Source organism: Euleptes europaea, chromosome 2, assembly GCF_029931775.1.
Source record: "Euleptes europaea isolate rEulEur1 chromosome 2, rEulEur1.hap1, whole genome shotgun sequence".
Lineage (NCBI taxonomy): Eukaryota > Metazoa > Chordata > Lepidosauria > Squamata > Sphaerodactylidae > Euleptes > Euleptes europaea.
The window spans coordinates 74,965,548-74,985,269 of NC_079313.1; the positions used below are offsets into that span (position 1 = coordinate 74,965,548).

The following is a 19,722-nucleotide window of genomic DNA, read 5'->3' on the forward strand; positions in this document are numbered from 1 at the left end:
CTACACCACACTGGAAGAGGGTGAAAGTGCTGCAACCTCCTCTCCCTCCTGTTCTGAAGCCTGAGGTATCTTCCCTCAGCACGGGCCAACATGGTGGGAGTTGAGAGGCTCCACCCTCAGACTAGGTTCAGGTTTGAATTCCCACTCTACCATGGACGTTTGCTGGGTAGGGTTGCCAGCTCTGGGTTGGGAAATTCCTGGAGATTGTGGGGGTGGAGCCTGAAGAGGGTGGGTTTGGCAGCTATTTTCTCCAGGTGAACTGATCTCTGTTGCCTGGAGATCAGTTGTAATAGTGGGAGATCTCCAGCCACCATCTGGAGGCTGACAACTCTATGTAACCCTTAGGTAACTGGAGACAGAGAGCGAGAAGGGGTAACTGGGATCAGCGGATGTATACCAAGATAGTCCTGGGTGAAAATTCTCAAATAAGCAGGCAGTTATATAGTTAAATGGGTTTTATTAAAAAATAAAAATAGTAAAACAAGAAATATATATTAAGCAATGGGCATATGCACACAAAGGGAAAATTAACTGGACAGAGAGCAAGAGTTGGTAACTGGGATCAATAACGTAGTATACCAGGATAGTCCTGGGTGAAAACTCTCAAATAATCAGGAAGTTGTATAATTAAATGGGTTTTATTAAAGAATAAAAATAGTAAAACAAGAAATATATTTTAAGCGATGGACATATGCACACAAAGGGAAAAGAAAGGAAGTTGGATAGGGTTTCAGGGATGGGTGATAGTTACCAGTCTTGAAAAGACTTCCAGGGACTTTTTAATATTTCAGAAATAAAATAGATCCTTTTCTTTCATAACTGCTGAGATTTTATGTATGAGATGAAATTGGGAAGGAAGTGGGTTATGTCATAATGCTTGTAATAGGTCCAGGGGCAATGCACCTCCAGAAAACTGAAGGAAGGATGGGAATTATCTAATACCAACACCAACTCTGACAGGCCTGACAGGTTTTCCTGTGCCATTATATATCAACTGAGCCTGGGTGGAATCAACCCCAAATCTACAAACTGATGTAGTTTCAGCAATTAGAGTAATAATATTCTTATATTCATACATCTAAGACTTCGAAATATTTTTTCCAACCCCATCAGTTAACATGTATTCCTTCTTTTATTATTTTTAGATAATTGTGATTTCATTTTATTGTTTGTGCTGATTTTGTCCTTTGGCAATTTGTGGGAAAGGACCTGATGCCCAGTATGACATCACACACCGTTATCACTATGCTGGATTTATTTTTCATCTCATGAGGAACAAAGTTTTTTCAGTTTAAGGTGTATCCCATTCTTGGAACGCAGAACAAGCTGAATGACAGGAACTGGAGGATTTGCTGGATCTGGTAAGAGTTCAAACTGGAGCAAAGTCAAAGCAAGAACTACTTTCATCTCCATCATAGCAAACTGTTGTCCAATGCAGTTCCTGAACAAAGAGAGTGATGGGACAGTATTACATTTTAAAATATATGAAGCATTAGTAGAGAGATCCTACACTGCAGTCTATGATCCTGTCAACCCAAGCACTGTGAGAGGCTTCCAGTTTTTTAACAGAGTGAATACTTCTCATCTGCCTTGATTCTCACCATATTCAAGACAACTGACTTTCTGGTGTCAAATCTAGACTGGCCCTGAATAGTACTTTACTTATTGACCTGAGTCACCTTTCTATAAGGTATTCAAGCTAACATAAAAGATAAAACATGATATGAAAGGCTGATAAAGCTTATAAGTAGCAACAAAACAAGTATTAAGCCAATGAAAACACAGCAAAACATAAGACAACAGCACTCAATATTTAAAACAGCTGAAGACAGCATCAGAAAGATCAGCCAACAATTTGAAATTCTCACAGGAACATCTGTCTTACAGATGAAAAGGTCTTCTGAAATAAAACTGTCTTAAATTGCTGGTGAGATGAAATGTGGTTTAGGAGGAGATGAATGGCTCTAGAAACACAGGTACCAAGAACAGCTTAGACCCCGGATATAGGTACTGAGGTACCAAGAACAGCTTAGACACCGGATATAGGACACACACTCGCCCATTTACATTGACTTACAATACAGAAATATCTAATGTCTTTCTGCTTACGCTCTTCTTCATATGTTGTACAGGTGGAGCACCTCTACTGCAGAGCATGTTCCTCTCACAGTAGGAGAGCAGAGTATGTCTTGTATGAGCAGAAGTGCCTAGTGCCAGAAGAATGTATGCTATTTCCCCCCTCCCCCATTATTTTCTATGTGTGTTTGTGAAACATAAGCCAGGGGTGTCAGGGCCATAACATTCCTTTACAATAATCCATTATGAACCAGGAGGCTGGCTTCTGTAAAGATGACTTAATATGTCCTAGGAGGAGGAGGTGTCTGTAGGCTGACAGTGTGTGGACCATAAATCAGATGTTAGAATTAATTTGTTCTGCTGCTCATTCTATCATGATGTGAGTCTCTACTCTTTGAAGGTGAGGGCAATACATGAATACCAGCTCCACGAAGAGCTGGTATTCAAATGCTCATATGTATGACCCCCAACTTGCAGTGCTTCCAAACTATTTTAGGAAACTTTGAAACCAGAAAGTTCATTTAGGTACATCCGTTCTTTCAAACTCTTGGAAGACATCTGTGGCCACCCCAGCTTTTTGACAGGAAAGGGACAGACTAACTTATTTCCGAATTTCTCTTCAGAGGAGAAACTCTTTCTTTACTGTGACAAAAGCAAAGCATAGGGTTGTATACCGGGATAACAAGATTGATAATTTAGAATCACCTAACCTCAGGCCTGTCTATAAAGACAGGGGACCTCTGTAATGACAGGCCTGACAGTGAATTTCAAGAATTGTTAAGAGTGGTTCACACAGAGAAAGAATGTACAACTGTGACACCTTACTTTCCCCAAAGTATAGGTATTGTGTGTAGAACTTGGTTCAATGAAATAATTCCATGAATATGCCCTTTTTGCAACTTTCATTCATTCTAGTGGCACCTTTTTGAGCCATTGTGAGCATAGAATTCTCAGCAGGAATGCCTGTTCATATAATATTTCCACATTATCCCTGTACTCAGGAGCAATGAAGAAGGTTTGAATAGAGTCTGTTTTTCTGTGTGAATTGGTCAACAGCCACATCCTTTGGGGGTAATTAGATGATCATACTGATCTGGAAATTCAACTCAACTCTGCCTGCTTATAAACTTTATGATGTTTATATTACTTCCTCATGCTATGGTGAAAATTAAAGCATGGAAAAGAGTCCCTGATTATCCACAACTGGTTACCTGTGTTAAATCAGTGACAGACAAATGTAATGTCTTTTGTGAAGCTTGTTTGTGTGAGAGTCTCTGTTTAAAACACATTTAGAGCAACCATGGCTGGAGAAAGGTATGAATATGTGGAAACTTTGATGTGATCCACAGTTGCCAGTTTATGGCAAAATATTCTTGACCACATAAACAATTGAAGGAATAAAAAGCCTAGTTTCATGTGTAAACAAATAGTATCACCTTGGGCCAGCAGAAAAAGGCAGGAAAGCAAATGGATGGTGACCAGATGAATTTTCTGGAGAAAATCTCAGGGGTTCAAAGACCTGAAAGAGAAAATATGAACATTTGAAGTGACATGGCCATCACATGACCCCTAGTAGAATGGTAGCCATTGGAAAACTCTGCATGTCTCATTTCCTAGGCTTTGGTCAGATCATCATATGTGTCCATCAACCTTCAAATTTCAGATTTTGCACTCTACTTTGTCCCCGCCCCCCACTCAAATCCTACACTTTCCAACACAGGCTGTCAAATAATGAATGCTGGATCCTGTAAGAGATGTAAAAAGGTAAAGGTAAAGGTCCCCTGTGCGAGCACCAGGTGATTCCTGACCCATGGGGTGATGTCACATCCCAATGTTTCCAAGGCAGACTTTGTTTGCGGGGTGGTTTGCCAGTGCCTTCCCCAGTCATCTTCCCTTTACCCCCAGCAAGCTGGGTACTCATTTCACCGACTTCAGAAGGCTGGAAGGCTGAGTCAACTTTGAGCCGGCTACCTGAAACCGACTTCCATCAGGATCGAACTCAGGTCGTGAGCAGAGCTTTTGACTGCAATACTGAAGCTTAACCCTCTGGGCTACAGGGCTCCTTCGTAAGTGATGTAGGTGCTGGTATATGGACTGGCCCTGGCACATGCAGTATTCTCAGTGCTTTTTTGCAGTGAACCAAAGATTTTGTGAAGAAGCTTTGAGATCACAAGAGCAAAACATCAAGCAGTTTTCTCTACCCCTTTTCAAAGTCATGATACCCAGTTTTTGTTGCTGTCATAGAAATAGAGGCCTTTAATATGAAATTTAACAAAGCCAATTGGAATTCCTATTACAAGATGTTTCAAAGACCTCTGTTTTACCCAAAGCATCTCATACGGTACAGAATTATAGCTTGAAAACCACCTAATTAAAGAATGAGGGGCACTAAAGAATGAATAGAATCTTACATCAAACAGAAGACTAGAAATGCAGAATGCTGTAAAGAAACCAATAATTTGTATTACATTTGTCTCCCACAATTCCTCCAAGAAGCTCATGGTGGTACACATTTCTCCCTAGCACCATTTATCATCATAAAAACTCTGAATTAAGTTAGGCTGAGCGAAAGAGAGTGACTGGTTTAAGATTGCCCTTCTTTCTTTGATCCCCATTAAAGTTAGCAGTCTGCTTAGGACAAAATTGCACAGATGAGCATGAAATAGGTAAGTTAGCCCTAACGGATTTTTCTTTTTAACATGGATCAAATTTCTTGTATATAAGCAGTTCTTTTTCATAGTTAACCTAAATATTCCGTCCCTCAATATGTTTTGTAGTCTGTGATCTCTTTTCTTTTAAACACAAAGATAATTCTTAAAACTGTTGCCACTGTCCTCCAGTATCCTCAGTTTTGGCAACTGAGTTTTCCATATCTTTCATGAATCCATTTATTTGTTATACATGAATTATTACATCAGGATGGTCCCATGCTTCCGGGTTTCTGTGGAGACCAGGAATATTCAATCCAACTAGGAAACCTGAATAGAAGAGAGATTATATTATTTATTACTATAAATCAGTATAAATATGTAGAATGCCACAATTACAAAGACTATGAATATGTCTTACTAATGAATCATAGAATTATAGACATAGATGAGGTATGATGTATATATGTTTCACTGAAAGAAAATTGCAATAAAAATGGGAATAACACATATGGCCCCTCTCTGGAGTCTGATGGAGATGTTTATGCATTCTGATTTTCTCATATATTACATATATACTGGTATGTGTATTGGAGGACAATACAACATATTGTTGTTGTTTTTCAGGATCAGGATATGTTGAGGGTCATAAAATATATAACTGGTTACAAGAGACAAAAAGAAATTTTGTTAGGATAATGCTATCCTAAGAATATTTCCCATGGAATAAGCCACACTGAATAAAATAGGATTTCTCCCTGAAAAGCCTATTTCCAGAATTAACTGGGAACTCTGCAGTTTTATTTCCCAGTGCATCACTGCAGTGCCAACTGCTGCTGTTCAGAAGTTGTCTGATTTATCACAAGAAATACCTAGGGAAGATACTGTGATCTTTGAGTCCTCAGCTTCAGCAGAAGACCATCAATTAATGATGAATCTTTGAATTAATATTTTTCATTAATGTTGAATCTATTTATATGCACTCTTGAGGAAAGAAGTTTATTTTTACCATAATTACAACCTTTGAAAATACGTATTTATTTAAAACATTTATTAGCCACCTTTCTACCTTGCAGAACTCAAGGCTGCTTACAATATAAATAAAACAATATAAATAAAATAAAACAATAAAAACAACTATTATAAAATGCATAAAAGTCACAGTTTAAAAACTCCAATTAGGATTACCAATAATAAAAATTAAATAAATGAAAATTCAGCCCTAATTAAAACTGTCTTCAACTACTTCCAGAAGATTGACAATGCGGGGGCCAGGCACCCCTCCCTGGGGAGGTTGTTCCATAAATATCTGGTGAGTCCCGTCCCCCCATCCCCCACCACCAAATGCTTTTGCTTTGTATTAATGGAATTATATTTGTTGTTTGAATTGTGCTTTTTGATTGACAAGTTTTTGTTGGGACTTTAGTGTTATAGATTTCTGATACACAGTTTTGGGGGTTTGATCATACTATATAGCTGTGTATGTGCATGCTTGTGCATGTGAGTGTCTTTCTCCTCACACCTTGCTCAAATAAGTCAGGGAAACTAACTTGCTGATGAACCTTAGATCCCACAGCTTCCTTCACTCCATATACACTGAAGGATTCCTCACAATGTACATTGCTCGCTGTGCAATGCTTTCTCAAATATTAGGGTTGGGAGCTCTGGCTTGGAAAATTTGTGGAGATTTGGGGTGGTGCCTGGGGTTCAAAGGGTTTGAGAAGAAGAGGGAGCTCAATGGGGATGTAATGCCATTTCCTCCAAGGGAACTGATTTCTGTAGTATGGGGATCAATTGAAATTCTGGGTGAACCTCAGGCTCCATCTTGAGGCTGCTAACCCTAGCAAATATCTCCTTAATGTACTTTGTTCAAAATGAGAGAATTAAAATAAAGAAGGAAAAATGACCTGATGGTAAGGTGCGTCCATCATCAAATGTTACTGTTGAGTTCAAGATTCGACCTATTAGAGGAACTGGAGGGTAAAGCCGAAGACTCTCTTTAATACACATGGTGGTATATGTCATCTTCCCTAGGTCATCCCTGCACATACATTGGAGAAAAGAAATGTCAGCTATCTTATTTATTTATTCATTTATTAAAACATTTATATACTGCCTTTCCCTGTGGTTCAAGGTGATTTACAATCATAGTTTCCAGGGGAAATGGTGATCTGAGCAGGAGCATTTCTGAAGTGCTCTAAAGTGCTTTCCCTCATTGGGGTATCTGAAGAAGAATGCCGGGGGCATTTAGCACCCTCTCCCCTCTCTGTGGGGAGACAAATTTGACAGGTGAGCCTTTGCAGACCCAATTGCCAGGGACCTGCAGGCTCTGAAACCATCAAGAACAGTGAGGTAAAAAAGGCAAAAAGCCTCTAAGGTTGAACTTCCCCTTCCCCTTTCTCTCTCTCTTTCTCTCTATTATTTTTCGTATTCCTTTCTTTAATATATGGACTTTATATGGATTCACTTTTAAAAAGATAACATGACTGTGATGAAATTATCTCTGAGTATTGGAAAATGGTGATGCAGTTGGATTGTTTGTCGGGAGTTAAAACCAAGCCTGGCCAAGAATGCCCTGAGATTTATAACTGTGCTTCAGTAATACCATAAAGTAATTAAGCAGGGAGGCAAGGTCATAAATCTCCCAATCCTATTTTGTTGGTGTTATACAATGGAGTTTTAAAAAATGGGAGAAAAGAACAGAGAAGATGCTGTTGTTACATTCACTGCCATATTTGCTCTTCAGAGATTTTATGAAGTTTAAACAATTAAAAAGCAAAGTTCTCTGCTGCCTGTCTGATTACATCATATATTTTGAATATTTGAGACTGTTCAGCTTAAATCCTCAGTTGTTTTTGTGCTGGCAAAAGATAACAAGATTTATTAACACATCTAGACTGTTTGAAGACACCCCCCCCCCAATGGACTGTTGCTGTCCTTTTTCTCTTCCGTCACTACCATTTTTTGCCTTCTGTGTTCTTTTTTTAATGGGACAGTTTGATTACATTTCAAAGAAACATTGGATATGTGCATGTGTCAAATCAAGATTCTGATCCAGAAGTTCCCAAAAAGACTGTTAGAAGAGACTTGGAGATGACACAGTTGAAATCTGTTTAAGTTGGAGATCAGTTATAAAGAACTTAGGGCCATCTGGTGGTCTGAGAATTTATCCCCAAGAAGTCTACTTATCTCTACGTATTATATAACAATATAATAATACAATTTTTTACATTTTATGCTAATATTAATACACTAATATACTAATACTAATATTTTATTAGTACCGTATATACCCGTGTATAAGCCAACCCGCGTATAAGCCGAGGTGCCTAACCCCTCCCCCCCCAGCAGGCTTACCTTCGCTCCAGGCCCGGCAAAGGCGGCGGTGAGGCCCCTCGTGGCTGCAGAAGGCCCTCCCAGGCCAGTCCTGGGCGGGGGGAGCCGGGCGCTCCCGGCGGCGGCGGAGGCCTTTCCGTGGCAGCAGGAGTATATACGGTATCTTCTCTTTCCTTTTTAAAATATATTTTGTCTAATATATTTTTATTTTTCTTATACTCAATTTTTTCTTTTATTCATTTTTTCTTCTCCTTTCTACATTTTTTATTTTGAACTTCATGAATTGAGAGTTTAAGAAATTAAGTTAGAAGTTAATTGGTTGAACTGCTTGAATTACCATACTTATGATAAATCCTATTTTTTATTTATAAATTCTGGTTGACCCATTGAATTATTGTATATGGAACAGATGATAAAATTGTTGGTTTAACTATTCCTGAATTATTATTGGTTTAGCTATTCTTGAATATTTAGCCTTTGGAATAATATATGGAAAAATTGTTTAAAATATTTAAGCAAAGAAGAAAGAAATAAAAGAAAGACAATAATGGCATCAGGTGGACACCAAAAAGATAAGAAGAGAAGGGATTATTATGAATAGGATGTCCTAGAGGTAATGGAGAAGCTATCAGAAAACTTAATGCAACAAATTTAAACAGATACAAATCAAATTAAACAATCAGAAAAAAGAACTTAAGAAAAAATTAAGCAAGCAGAAGAGAGAACACACGAAAGGATTAAAAGGTTTAAGGAGTAAGACAGGAGAATTCAAAGGGGCTGTCAAATTTAAAAGTATTCAAGAAAATACTCAAGAAATTGGGAAAATTAAAGACAAAAAGGAATTGAATTGCATTTAGAAGGGCAAAACCTTTCAATGGAGAAGGCTGAACACTGAAACTTTGAAGGTGCAGAAGCAGTAATCTATGATTTAGAGGAATTCCAGAGGACAAATTTAGAAAGCAATTTTCACAAGCTATTACAAGACTGCCTGAAGATCCATGGAGACTTTCCTGATATTGACCAGATATTTAGAATAAATTCAAGTTTTGCATTCATGAATAAACTACCACAGGACATACTGGTCAGGTTTACACATAAGAAAACATGAGATACCATATTGAATAAACAAAGAGAATCTCTAGTTAAAGTGGCAGGGAAAGAAGTGTGGATTTTTCAAGATTTACCTACAAGTTTGTTGAGAAAAAGGAAATATTTTGATTTTTTAAGACAAGTGCTACAAAGAAAACAAAGAAAGTATAGTTGGAGGATCCTGTTCGCTATAGAAGTTGTATTATCCAAGCGCAAAAGAATAATCACAACAGAAAAACAAGCCAAGCAACTGGCAGAAGAATTGTCAACTGACAGCCCATTCCTGAGCCTGGGGGCCAAATGGGCTTAGGAGGTGCCCAGACCACTACGCCAACATCTGTGCCACTTGTGCCATGCAAACTGGCACAGACACCATGCAGTGCCAGTTGCACCGGCCCCCCAGGACTGCCATGACAGCATGGCCCTGGGACATCGGCTCGGCCTCCCACTGGCATCCTGCCAGCACAAATCCTCACGCCGACATCCTGGGAGGCGTTCCCAGGGCATTCCAGGGGCAGGGCTGCCAGTAGGCAGCCTCTTAACCCCTTTCAGGCCAGGAATGCCCCCTTACGCTTCAATGGTGCTGCGCCAGGTTTTTGCTGGTGCAGCATTGCTTTTCTCTATGGGGCTTCCCCTCTAAACATTTTTTACTTAGAAAATGCCCCTTTTACCCCCTGCAGCGGTCATGAAACCACTCTGGAGGTGTGGTGGCGGTGCTGCGGCCACGCCAACCTCGGCCACTGCAGGACTCAGAACGAGCTTTGACAGTATGTCCAAAGAATCTGAGAGAAAATCTGAGAGAAAAAGCCACCCCTAAAACTTCAGGTGGCAAAGAGGGCTGGGTGGAGGCTGGAGAAAAGAGGGAGGGGCACAGCTGCTGACTTCCAGGGGAGCGGCTGGGTTTCAGTGGCCATTTCAGCAGCCAGAGGGGTGCCCTACTTGACAAGGGCAATCCCTTTGGACTGGTCGAGGAGCTGGCTGTGGTGTGGAGGCAGCCACAGCCAGTGCAGGGGTCACAGAGAGCGAGACAGGTCACGCAAGACTCCCACTGCTCACATCTGCCCCTCAGTGACACCCTGTGCCATTCTGGGCAAAGCCCCAAGGTGCCCAGAGGCCATTGCCATGGTGGCCCAGAGAGAGAGACAAACCAGCACTCACCCCACAAGGTGGACCCGAGCCACTCATGGCAGCTCTCCAGGCCTCCCGGCTACGCTGAAGGGGAGGCTGTCAAACACCTATAATAGGGCTCTATGGGCTATGCCACGATTTTAGCTTGCATAACTTTACACTGGAAAAAGTGGGCATTCCCAGTGCAAAAGCCCTCAGGAAGCCAACTAAATTGTCCCTGCCCCCGGGAATGCCCCCTTTCATGCCAACGCAGGTCCCTGTGCTGTAGATACGCTGCCGTGTGGGGTGGCCAGTACCCATGAGTCACTCAGCTCTGCTGCTCCTTAGAGCTGGTGTAAGTGCCCCCTTTCCTGTGTAAGTGCCCCCTTATCATGGCACAAAGTGGCCCAGGCACTGGCACAGGGTCACACCGGCTCCTATGGTGCTTCAGCCCCTTGGTTCAGGATTGCATGGTTAATTTTGAATATCCGGGGGGAAACTTTAAGGAATGTATTTTTAGATTTGTAATAGTAATCATCACTACAATTTTTTTATTTAAAGTTTTCACAATTTACTCAATAATATTGTTTAACATTATTACTGCGTTTATCAAGTATTATATAGTGTACTTTATGTAAAATATTATTTTACTTTTTCTATGGAAAGGACCAATGTTTTTGTTGGATAAAGAGAAGCCAAATTCATGGAAGCCATCTAGAATTTATCAGCTGCTTTCTAGTATTGGAAAAATTCTAGATATTTAAGTAAGGATCCCAAATAAAATGTCATCCGACTTACTATCTCTTCCATTATTTTAGCACCTGTTCAGGAAGGGCTAAGGTACAGTTTAGTCTGCACGCATCTGGGATATCTTTTTGTGCCCAGAAATCCCTGAATTCTACAAACAAAAATTGCTGTCAAACACATCTGACTTATGGGGAGTTTTCAAGGCAAGAGAAGATCAGAAGTAATTTGTCATTGTCTGCCTCTGCATCACAACCCTAATATTCCTTGGACGTCCACCATCCAAATATTTGCCAGGGTCAACCCTGCTTAGCTTCTGAGATCTGATGAGGTCAGACTAGCCTGGGCTATCCAGGCCAGGGCTGAATTCTACTATACCCGATATAATTTAGAACAGCATATCACAGTTCACAAGGAAACACAAATTTAAAGTTAATGACTGAAAATTTAAAATGCACCATTGGATATTCTTTCCTTGCCCAAGGAACTCCTTTATCTCTTCCCTGCACCTTTGTTGGTACTCAGGGTTTTGAGCCATGCAGTAGAAAAGCCAAGAGATCCCACTGGCAGTAGTATCATGACCCTCAAACATGAAAGTGTCCACCTCAGCACGTAGGTCTTCATCAGACAATGTCTTTCCCTTTTCATCCTGATAATACAAAGATAAGGGCAGTTTGATTTTTAAATACAAAATTGAATGTTTATACCATACCAAATTTTTAAACAAATCCCAATGAAACTTTTCACAAAGACCTGGAATGAGCCTCTGTGGGAACACTCCCTTGAGGGGGCTGTAATGACCTGGGCTGTAAATAAGGGGGGTGTAACAGGTGCAAACACCCTCCCCCCTTGAAACAGGAACTGGACATAAAATCTATCAATTAAAATTCCATTAAAATTTAATTTTCAGCCTTGTGCCATCAAAAAAATACCAATATTTAAAAAACAGTACTGGCTCTGGACAAAGGAGTCAAGCCCCAAGAGATGCAGCCAAGTTGAATGGGAGAGGACAAAGTTAGATCAGCAGTTAGCCCAGGTCCACTTTAAGCATCAAGTCCTAGAAGGAAGAAGGTGAGCTAGTGCTGGAGGACTGCTGCAAAGGTGGGAAGGGGTCTACTGTTTGCTATACTGTCACCCCCCAAAAAAAATTGGCAATATGTTGGAATGTCAGATATAGAATGAAAGATCTACAGACCGTCTGAGAGATATTACTTCTTACATGATCTTAAGCCAATCACTATCTCTTAGTCTAGCCTACTTCACAGGGTTATTATTGGGATAAAATGGAAAATGAACAGCGCACACCCTCCTTGAGCTCTTAGGAGGAAAGGTGCATCTAAATGCAGGTCGTAGAAAAGAGTAGGAGTCCAATAGCACCTTAAAGACTAACACAATTTCTGGCAGGGTATGAGCTTTTGTGAACCACAGCTCACTTCTTCAGATGCAGCTAGAATCTTTGCCACAGGGACTGGCCTATTTGTCCAATGTAGTGGGTGGAAGGGCACTGCTGTATGTGATGGCATAAATCACATTAGAAGATGATTTATGCCATCACATGCCAGCAATGCCCTTCCACCCTCTACATTGAACAAACAGGCCAGTCCCTGCGACAAAGACTGAATGGACATAAGTCTGTCATCAGAAACCACAACATTCAGAAACCAGTAGGGGAACATTTTAACCTTCCAGGACATCCAGTTGCTTATTTAAGAGTAGCAGTTCTCTTACAAAAGGATTTCAAAGGGAGATTAGAAAGAGAGACTGCTGAATTACAACTAATAATGAAGTTTAAGACTATGCGTTCTCCAGGACTTAATAGAGATCTAGGATACCTGTCTCATTACCAGTGCTGATTTCTCCACGCCTACTACCCCTCTGCATATCACACCTAATCCAATCATGCCTGCTAATGTCATCTACTTCCTTTTTACATTTACATTGCCATTGTGTGTCTAATTCACTCTTCTCTACTTAACGATAGATGGACTCACATTCTAGCTGTATTTGAAGAAGTGAGCTGTGGCTCACAAAAGCTCATACCCTGCCAGAAATTTTGTTAGTCTTTAAGGTGCTACTGGACTCCTACTCTTTTCTACTGCTAGTGACAGACTAGCACAGCTACCCATCGTGATCTAAATGCAGGTGTCATCCTAATTTTGGCAAGCAGGTCTAATTCTCACTCACATGCACAAAGAAAACAAATACCAGGTAAAATGCAACAATCAGAAGCCTAATTTTATAAGAGATCTTTAACTGGGACCATGGAGGACCACAACAAAAGTGCATTTCCACCCCACTGACCCCTTCCACCCCCTGCCCATTTCTCCAAAGATCTAGGTTATTATTTGCCAATCTCTCTTGTATTTCTAAGTTCACAAACATTAATGAAAAGTTGATTTTGCATGGATATGGACTGTGTATAGATTAGGGCTGTTGAAAAAAAATTCGGTACAGTTCGGCTTCGGCAAATTTCGGCCCTTTTAAATTCGGGCCTGCCGAAGTCCTAACTCCCCCGCTTCGGATCCGCAAAATTCGGCGCGAGATCCGGAGTTTGGGGGAAAAATTGCCCCCCGTGCGCCTTCAGCGAAGCCCCGTGAAGGCGCGTGGGGGGCCCTTTAAACAGATCTGCACCTCCCAGCTGTTAGGCGCAAATCTGCTTAAAGCCCCCCCGCGCGCCTTCATGGGGCTTCGCTGAAGGCGCACGGGGGGGGCTTTAAACAGATCTACTCCTAACAGCTGTTAGGCGCAGATCTGTTCCCCCCCCCCCGTGCGCCTTCACGGGGCTTCCCTGAAGGTGCGCGGGGGGGGGAAACAGATCTGCGCCTCCCAGCTGGGAGGCGCAGATCTGTTTAAAGGGTCCCGCGCGCGTCTTCAGCGAAGCCCCGTGAAGGCGCGCGGGGGGGGGGGAACAGATCTGTGCCGAACCCTGAATTTGCCAAATTTATTTGTCGAACACGCGAAGTCGGCTCCCCCGTTTCCCACCTTTTTTTGATTCGGTTCATCCCGAACCGGAAACCGCTGAATCGGGGGAAATTCGGCGGTTTTTCGGTTCGAGACGAACCGAATCGACAGCCCTAGTATAGATCACACTATTTTCAGTTCTCAAAGCAAGGAGCCTTATTGTTTCTCTTGTTACTGATGAAAGGTGTTTTTATTTTTCCTTTGTTCCTGCTCTACATATAGTTGATAAGTAGACATGACAAGTTGAGTCTGGTGGGCTGCACATGCCCTCCCCAATGTTTTAGGTGGGGAAAATATCACAGGGGGATGGCTAAAGCCCCTTCTCCCACCTGTGGTGCTTGAGAGTTTCCAGCAGCCGCTGTCTGATGGAGGGAAATGAGAGTTAGGTTGGGTAACTGTGGCATGAAACCTCAGCCAATCACTTTCAAACTGTGGCCTGGAATTTTTTTGGGGCGATGGGATCAAGTTTGGCAGTTTAACTGCTGGATCCATCTAACTGGGTTGAGGGTTGTTGGATTTTGATGAGATAAGAGTTAGGAGTTCTGCTGGTTAGCTAGAGTTCATTCAGGACTTCAGGTATTTTTATGATAGGTAGGGTTTGAGTGCTGTTCTTGTCAAAAATAGTTTGCTCTGTGTTTTAGTCTGCTCTGTGTTTTAAAGAATTGGGTGCTGTTCTTATCAAAGACTATTAAAAGTAAAAAGCCTTTCTGTTCCATGTTATAAGTCTGAATCAATCAAACAAGGAGCATGCTTTGTAACAGTTACTACCAGGGGGAAATGAGTTGTCTATATGATTGTGATATTATTTAAATAAAACATATAACATAAAGATGCAAGCTAAAACATACAAACTAATAACCCTTCTCCCTCACAAAAGGTGTGTGGTTTATACCATCACCTCCTCATAGAGCCTGTTCCACAAAGAAAAGCTACAACAGACCAGGCACAAGCTCTAGCTGATGCCAGGTGGGCTACTATAGGTGGGGGAACAGTGGCGGACTGGGTCTAAAAATATTGGTTGCCAGGAGACTAAGGGGGCCCACCCACTACTATAAGGCTATCATTTAATTTTTATTAATTTTTATTTTTAATGTATTGTCTAATGTTTAAGGGGCCCACTTCATCAGGGGCCCACAGGGCCCACTTGCCATCGAGCAAGCTAACACAATGGCCAGTCCGTCACTGTTACCTACATATGCAAAATAAGGGTCAGAGGACCCTTTGCTGCTATAAATAGTACTCAAGTCAGCTTGCAAATAAAATTTGAGCGCACCTGGCATCACAAGCTGCTGTCAGATCATGGGCTGGCTTACATGGGTGGAAGCTATCTCACAAGTACCTTTGTCATAAGCCCTTTAGGATCAACACCAGCACTTTGAATTGGGTCCAAAATAAACTGGCATCCCACGAAGTTGCAGTGAAAATTCAGTGGCCTGAAAAGGTTATAACTCTGCTTGGGATTGCACTGGTGACATAACACTATCATGGGAATCCTGCAAGGTCAGCTCAATGATATACTTACTTGCATACCTATGCACATTGATCTCAGGCTCACAATATGTTGTGAAATGATAACAGCAACACTAACCTTTGCACAAAGAAGGATGTCTAAAAAGTCCAGACGCCTCTTCTTCAAGATCTTCTCAAGCTCTTGTTCATTCTTGAGGGATTTCTTTCTCTCTTTAATTACGCAATCTACAGTAGAGGCATGAAGGAGAAATAAAGGCTATAAGAAGCATGCAAAACTATATCCTTCTTGCTAAGAATGCATGAACTGTACTTTCCTAAATTTGAGGGCAGGACATCATCCTTTTAGTCAGTTTAAACATAGAATATAACTTTTGCACATTCATCATTACTGTTTTGAAAAACTGGACACAGTTCTAATTGAAATCCATGTAAAATAAAAACAGAAATACAGGATAGAAGGAATTTCTATCAAGTAGAATGAAATTAACTGGCATAAATATTTATTAATAACATTTCAAATTATAAAGGGAGGAAAGAATAATGAGAGAGCCTGGAGGGGAGCAGCCAGAGGTCTATGTGATTCTTTAAAAAATTAAATGTGATAAACATATTACACACACTTGGAGGGGCTTATACTATAACATTTGAAGGGGCTATGCTTCACTCGTGGAAAGGTGGTCCCATCCCCCAGTTTCTTTTTTGTGGAAAGATGGGCCACTTTTCTTAGTACTCCGTTCTTCTAATGGATAAGGGGAAAGGGGCTCGTTGAGGGCAGGGGAGTCTTGTGGTTGGTAAGAGCCTGGCTATTTGACAGAGGAATAAAAGCTATTTGAACTCAGGAAGTGTGGTGACTTCATAAACCCTGAAGAAAATGGTGAACCCAGAGATGAGGTCTGAAATGCATTCCTGAAGAAACCCATGAAATGTGGCTGGCTACCGTGGCCACTTTAACAGTTTGGGCAACTTTGAAGTCTGAAACCCTAACCACTACATAGGGTTGCCAAACACAGTGGGAGACCAGAGATTAGGGAACATAAGGGTGCCCATCAATGACAGCATTGGAGCTTCTGGCAATTCCTAGAGAAGACTGGTATCACTTCCATGTTTTCACATCATCAACCCAACTGACATTTTCGTTAATTTTTCTCCTGCCACTGAGCCAGGGGCAGGCAATCTTCAGCCCCTGGTGGGGTCTTGACAACCCTGCTACTGTATCACACCAGCTTTTGTGGTGTGGTTATTGAACAGTAGCAAGCAGCTGGGCCTGCGTGAGTCAGGCAAGTCACCTGGTGGTTGCCAGTGGGCCTGGGCCCTAATGAGTCTGCCCTCAATGGTCAATACAGTCCTGGATACCCTGCCTCCTCCCTCTGCCCTTTATTTATATAAATCAATGCTTGAACACTTTAATACTGTTGTGGCTGCCTAGTAAAGGCCACTGAGGGCATCCATTTCTTAAAGCTACAGAAGCTGCTTCTATTTCTGGAAAAAGGGTTAACCCCCCAATTATTTTTTAAAAGATTTTAACTTTTTCTGCAAACACAGGGCTTTTTCTGGTTTGTAGAAAGATCTGTCTTGTCTGTTCATGGCTCCAGTCTCTGGATTTAGATATCCACAGTTTGACCATGTTGAGAATTATATATACTGATTGTGGGAATAGTCTAGATTTACCCAGCTTCACATATTGTGTCATCATTGTTTAAATTAATCATTTTAAAAGCTTGTCAAACAAATGCTTGCCAAAGATCAAATTCAGACTTGGCTGTTGTTGCTAAACAGCTACCTCCCCATTCTTTGAGTGATAATCCAATACACACATGCTTGCCAAAGATCAAATTCAGACTTGGTTTTTGTTGGTGCTAAGCAGATACCTCAGCACTCTTTGAGAGATAACCCAGTATACACGCTGAGTGTTTTATAATAAATTAACTGCTGAATATGTTCAAGATTCTAAGACTAATAGCCTGGCAAAATCTTTAGCCAAAGTTATATGGAGGAAGACTGATGGGACATACCTGTATGGAGATGAGCTAATCTACAGGTCTCATGGAACTTACGTCCTTGAGAACAGAGTTGGTAAAAGAAATCATTGTGGTATAGAGGTGTCTTCAATCTCTCAACAGCGAGAAAGCTTAGATCATAGACCATTTTAACGTAGGGGTTATCCCTTTGAAAAAGAAATACATGGATTAGGAAGCGGAGCTCATTTTTGTTATGAAAGCTTACAAGTTTTTTAAAACCTTCGAAACTTTCAAGACTTTTGAGTTATGAAATGAAGAAGAAGAGTTGATTTTTATACCCCACTTTTCTCTACTGTAAGGAGTCTCAAAGCGGCTTGCAATCACCTTCCCTTTCCCTCCCCACAACATATACTTTGGGAGGTATATGGGACTGAGAGAGTTCTAAGAGAAGTGTGACTAGCCCAAGGTCACCCTGCAGGCTTCATATGGAAGAGTGGGGGACACCAACCCACTTCTCCAGATTAGGGTCTGCTGCTCTTAACTATTATGCCATCCTGGAACAGCCTAGCTATTGAGGAATTTGTGAAATGAGTCATGTTCCTCATCATACTGAGAATCTTATTTTAGTGTCTTTGAATAAATAAAAAGGCTTTGCAGAAGAACTGGAAAAATTAGATGTAGTGCTGGTCAAATTCAATTGCCTTCTTCACTTAGGAAACTTCTACATATGTGATCTGAAAGAGGTGTTTCAGGCTGGCTGCTGGGGAGCTTGCTCTGGAGGATGAGTCACCCAGCCTGAGGCAGAGGGGAAAGCCCATGTCCTCTTGCTTCAGGCTGAGTGGCTGAGCAATCATGGAAGACAGCAAGGGAAGGGTGGCACCCTCCCCAGCCTCCATCCCTCATCTATAGTCTGCAATTCAGGCAATCCCCTTCCCAGCTGACTGAGCAGTGGTTGCCACTGCCAGGGGCTGCAGGTAATGCTGGGGAGGGGCACGGTAGGGGGTCCCCATTGCCTTATAGCTGATGGCCTGCAGCTGCTGCACACTGGTCCTTGCCATCATTGCCTCTGTGGCAGCAGAAAGGCAGGTGGTGCTGCAGGGCAGCTGGGAAGTCCAGCACAGAGCTCAGGGAAACTGCACTGTGCCTCATGCCATCTCTCCTCATCCCACCCGCCCCCACTTAGGAGCTCGGGTGGCTTGGCCACAAACAGCAATGCCTGCTGATATCACATAGTTGCTCTAGCTGCTTGCAAGCCAATATAATTCTGGTTTTTCTGGGCCCAGAACTGGCTTACAATCACCTTCCCCTCCCCTCCCCCCAACAGACACCCTGTGAGCTAGGTGGGGCTGAGAGAGTGTGACTAGCCCAAGGTCACCCAGCTGGCTTCATGTGTAGGAGTGAGGAAACAAATCCAGTTCACCAGATTAGCCTCCACCGCTCATGTGGAGGAGTGGGGAATCAAACCCAGTTCTCCAGATCAAAGTCCACTGCTCCTAACCACTGCTCTTAACCATTACACTATGCTGGCTCTCCAGTGTGGTGTAGTGGTTAGGATATACAAAGATATACTGTCAGTCCATAAACATAATGGCATTCCAGTGTACCAAAATTCAGCCACAACACACTAATGGGGCATAACAGGATGCTTTACTGACCTATCTGTCTGGCAATTGCTCTGGCAGCTGAAGGCACATTTCATGATGCTGTCAAGGGTCATCAAGCTGACATGTTCAAACATCTCCACTGATGCTGCTTGGTCTTCTTGAACCAACTTCTCCCATTTACTCTGATAAAGACAGAAAGGTTAAAAGAGACATTTCTAGAGAATGCTGTTTTGATGAATAAGCTCTGGTTCCCGCCTCAACAGGAGCCATGTTTGCTGCCCGCGGTGGGAGGGAGAGGCCAGAGCGCTGGGGGACGGGAGATAAAACGGCCGACATGTGCGTTTGCGTGCACTCGTCGGCTCGTGCAAGTCCTGCTCTCCCCGGCAACAGCCTCCCATTGGTTGGAGCCCGGGGCTCATAGCCAATGGGGGCCGTGGGTGGGAGCTAGGAGGGGCGGGGCTAGCCCCCCAGCAGTATATAACAGGAGGTGCGCTCGCCTCCAGCTCACTCTGTCTTTTCTTTTGAAGACGGAAGAGAGAGAGAGAGAGAGCAGACAAGCGAGTGAGAGACGAAGTTTAAGGAGCAGGCAAGCACAGAGAGACCGAGAGGGGCGAGGGAGTAAGGGGGGCGCATAGCCGGGTGCAGGGCCAAACAACCCGCCAGCTTCGGCACGGCTTTTAGAGGTGCCGCTAGCACTGCAGCCTGGGCATCAGCACCAAGGGCCTTGCA

The 19,722-nt window shown here is 42.3% G+C and overlaps 1 protein-coding gene across 1 annotated transcript in view; it reads right to left on the minus strand.

Annotated features, from left to right (window-relative positions):
• Positions 1-1,266: 1,266 nt before the first annotated feature.
• Positions 1,267-19,722, minus strand: part of LOC130493837 (cytochrome P450 4B1-like) — a 35,416-nt gene continuing 16,960 nt past the window's right edge. Inside the window, exons 5-12 of the mRNA XM_056867416.1 lie at positions 19,045-19,175; positions 17,444-17,595; positions 15,550-15,656; positions 11,459-11,649; positions 6,632-6,765; positions 4,990-5,054; positions 3,513-3,595; positions 1,267-1,441 (exon numbers count right to left, since the gene is read on the minus strand). Of these exons, the coding sequence (XP_056723394.1) occupies positions 1,267-1,441; positions 3,513-3,595; positions 4,990-5,054; positions 6,632-6,765; positions 11,459-11,649; positions 15,550-15,656; positions 17,444-17,595; positions 19,045-19,175 (1,038 nt within the window). The remainder of the gene's footprint in view (positions 1,442-3,512; positions 3,596-4,989; positions 5,055-6,631; positions 6,766-11,458; positions 11,650-15,549; positions 15,657-17,443; positions 17,596-19,044; positions 19,176-19,722) is intronic.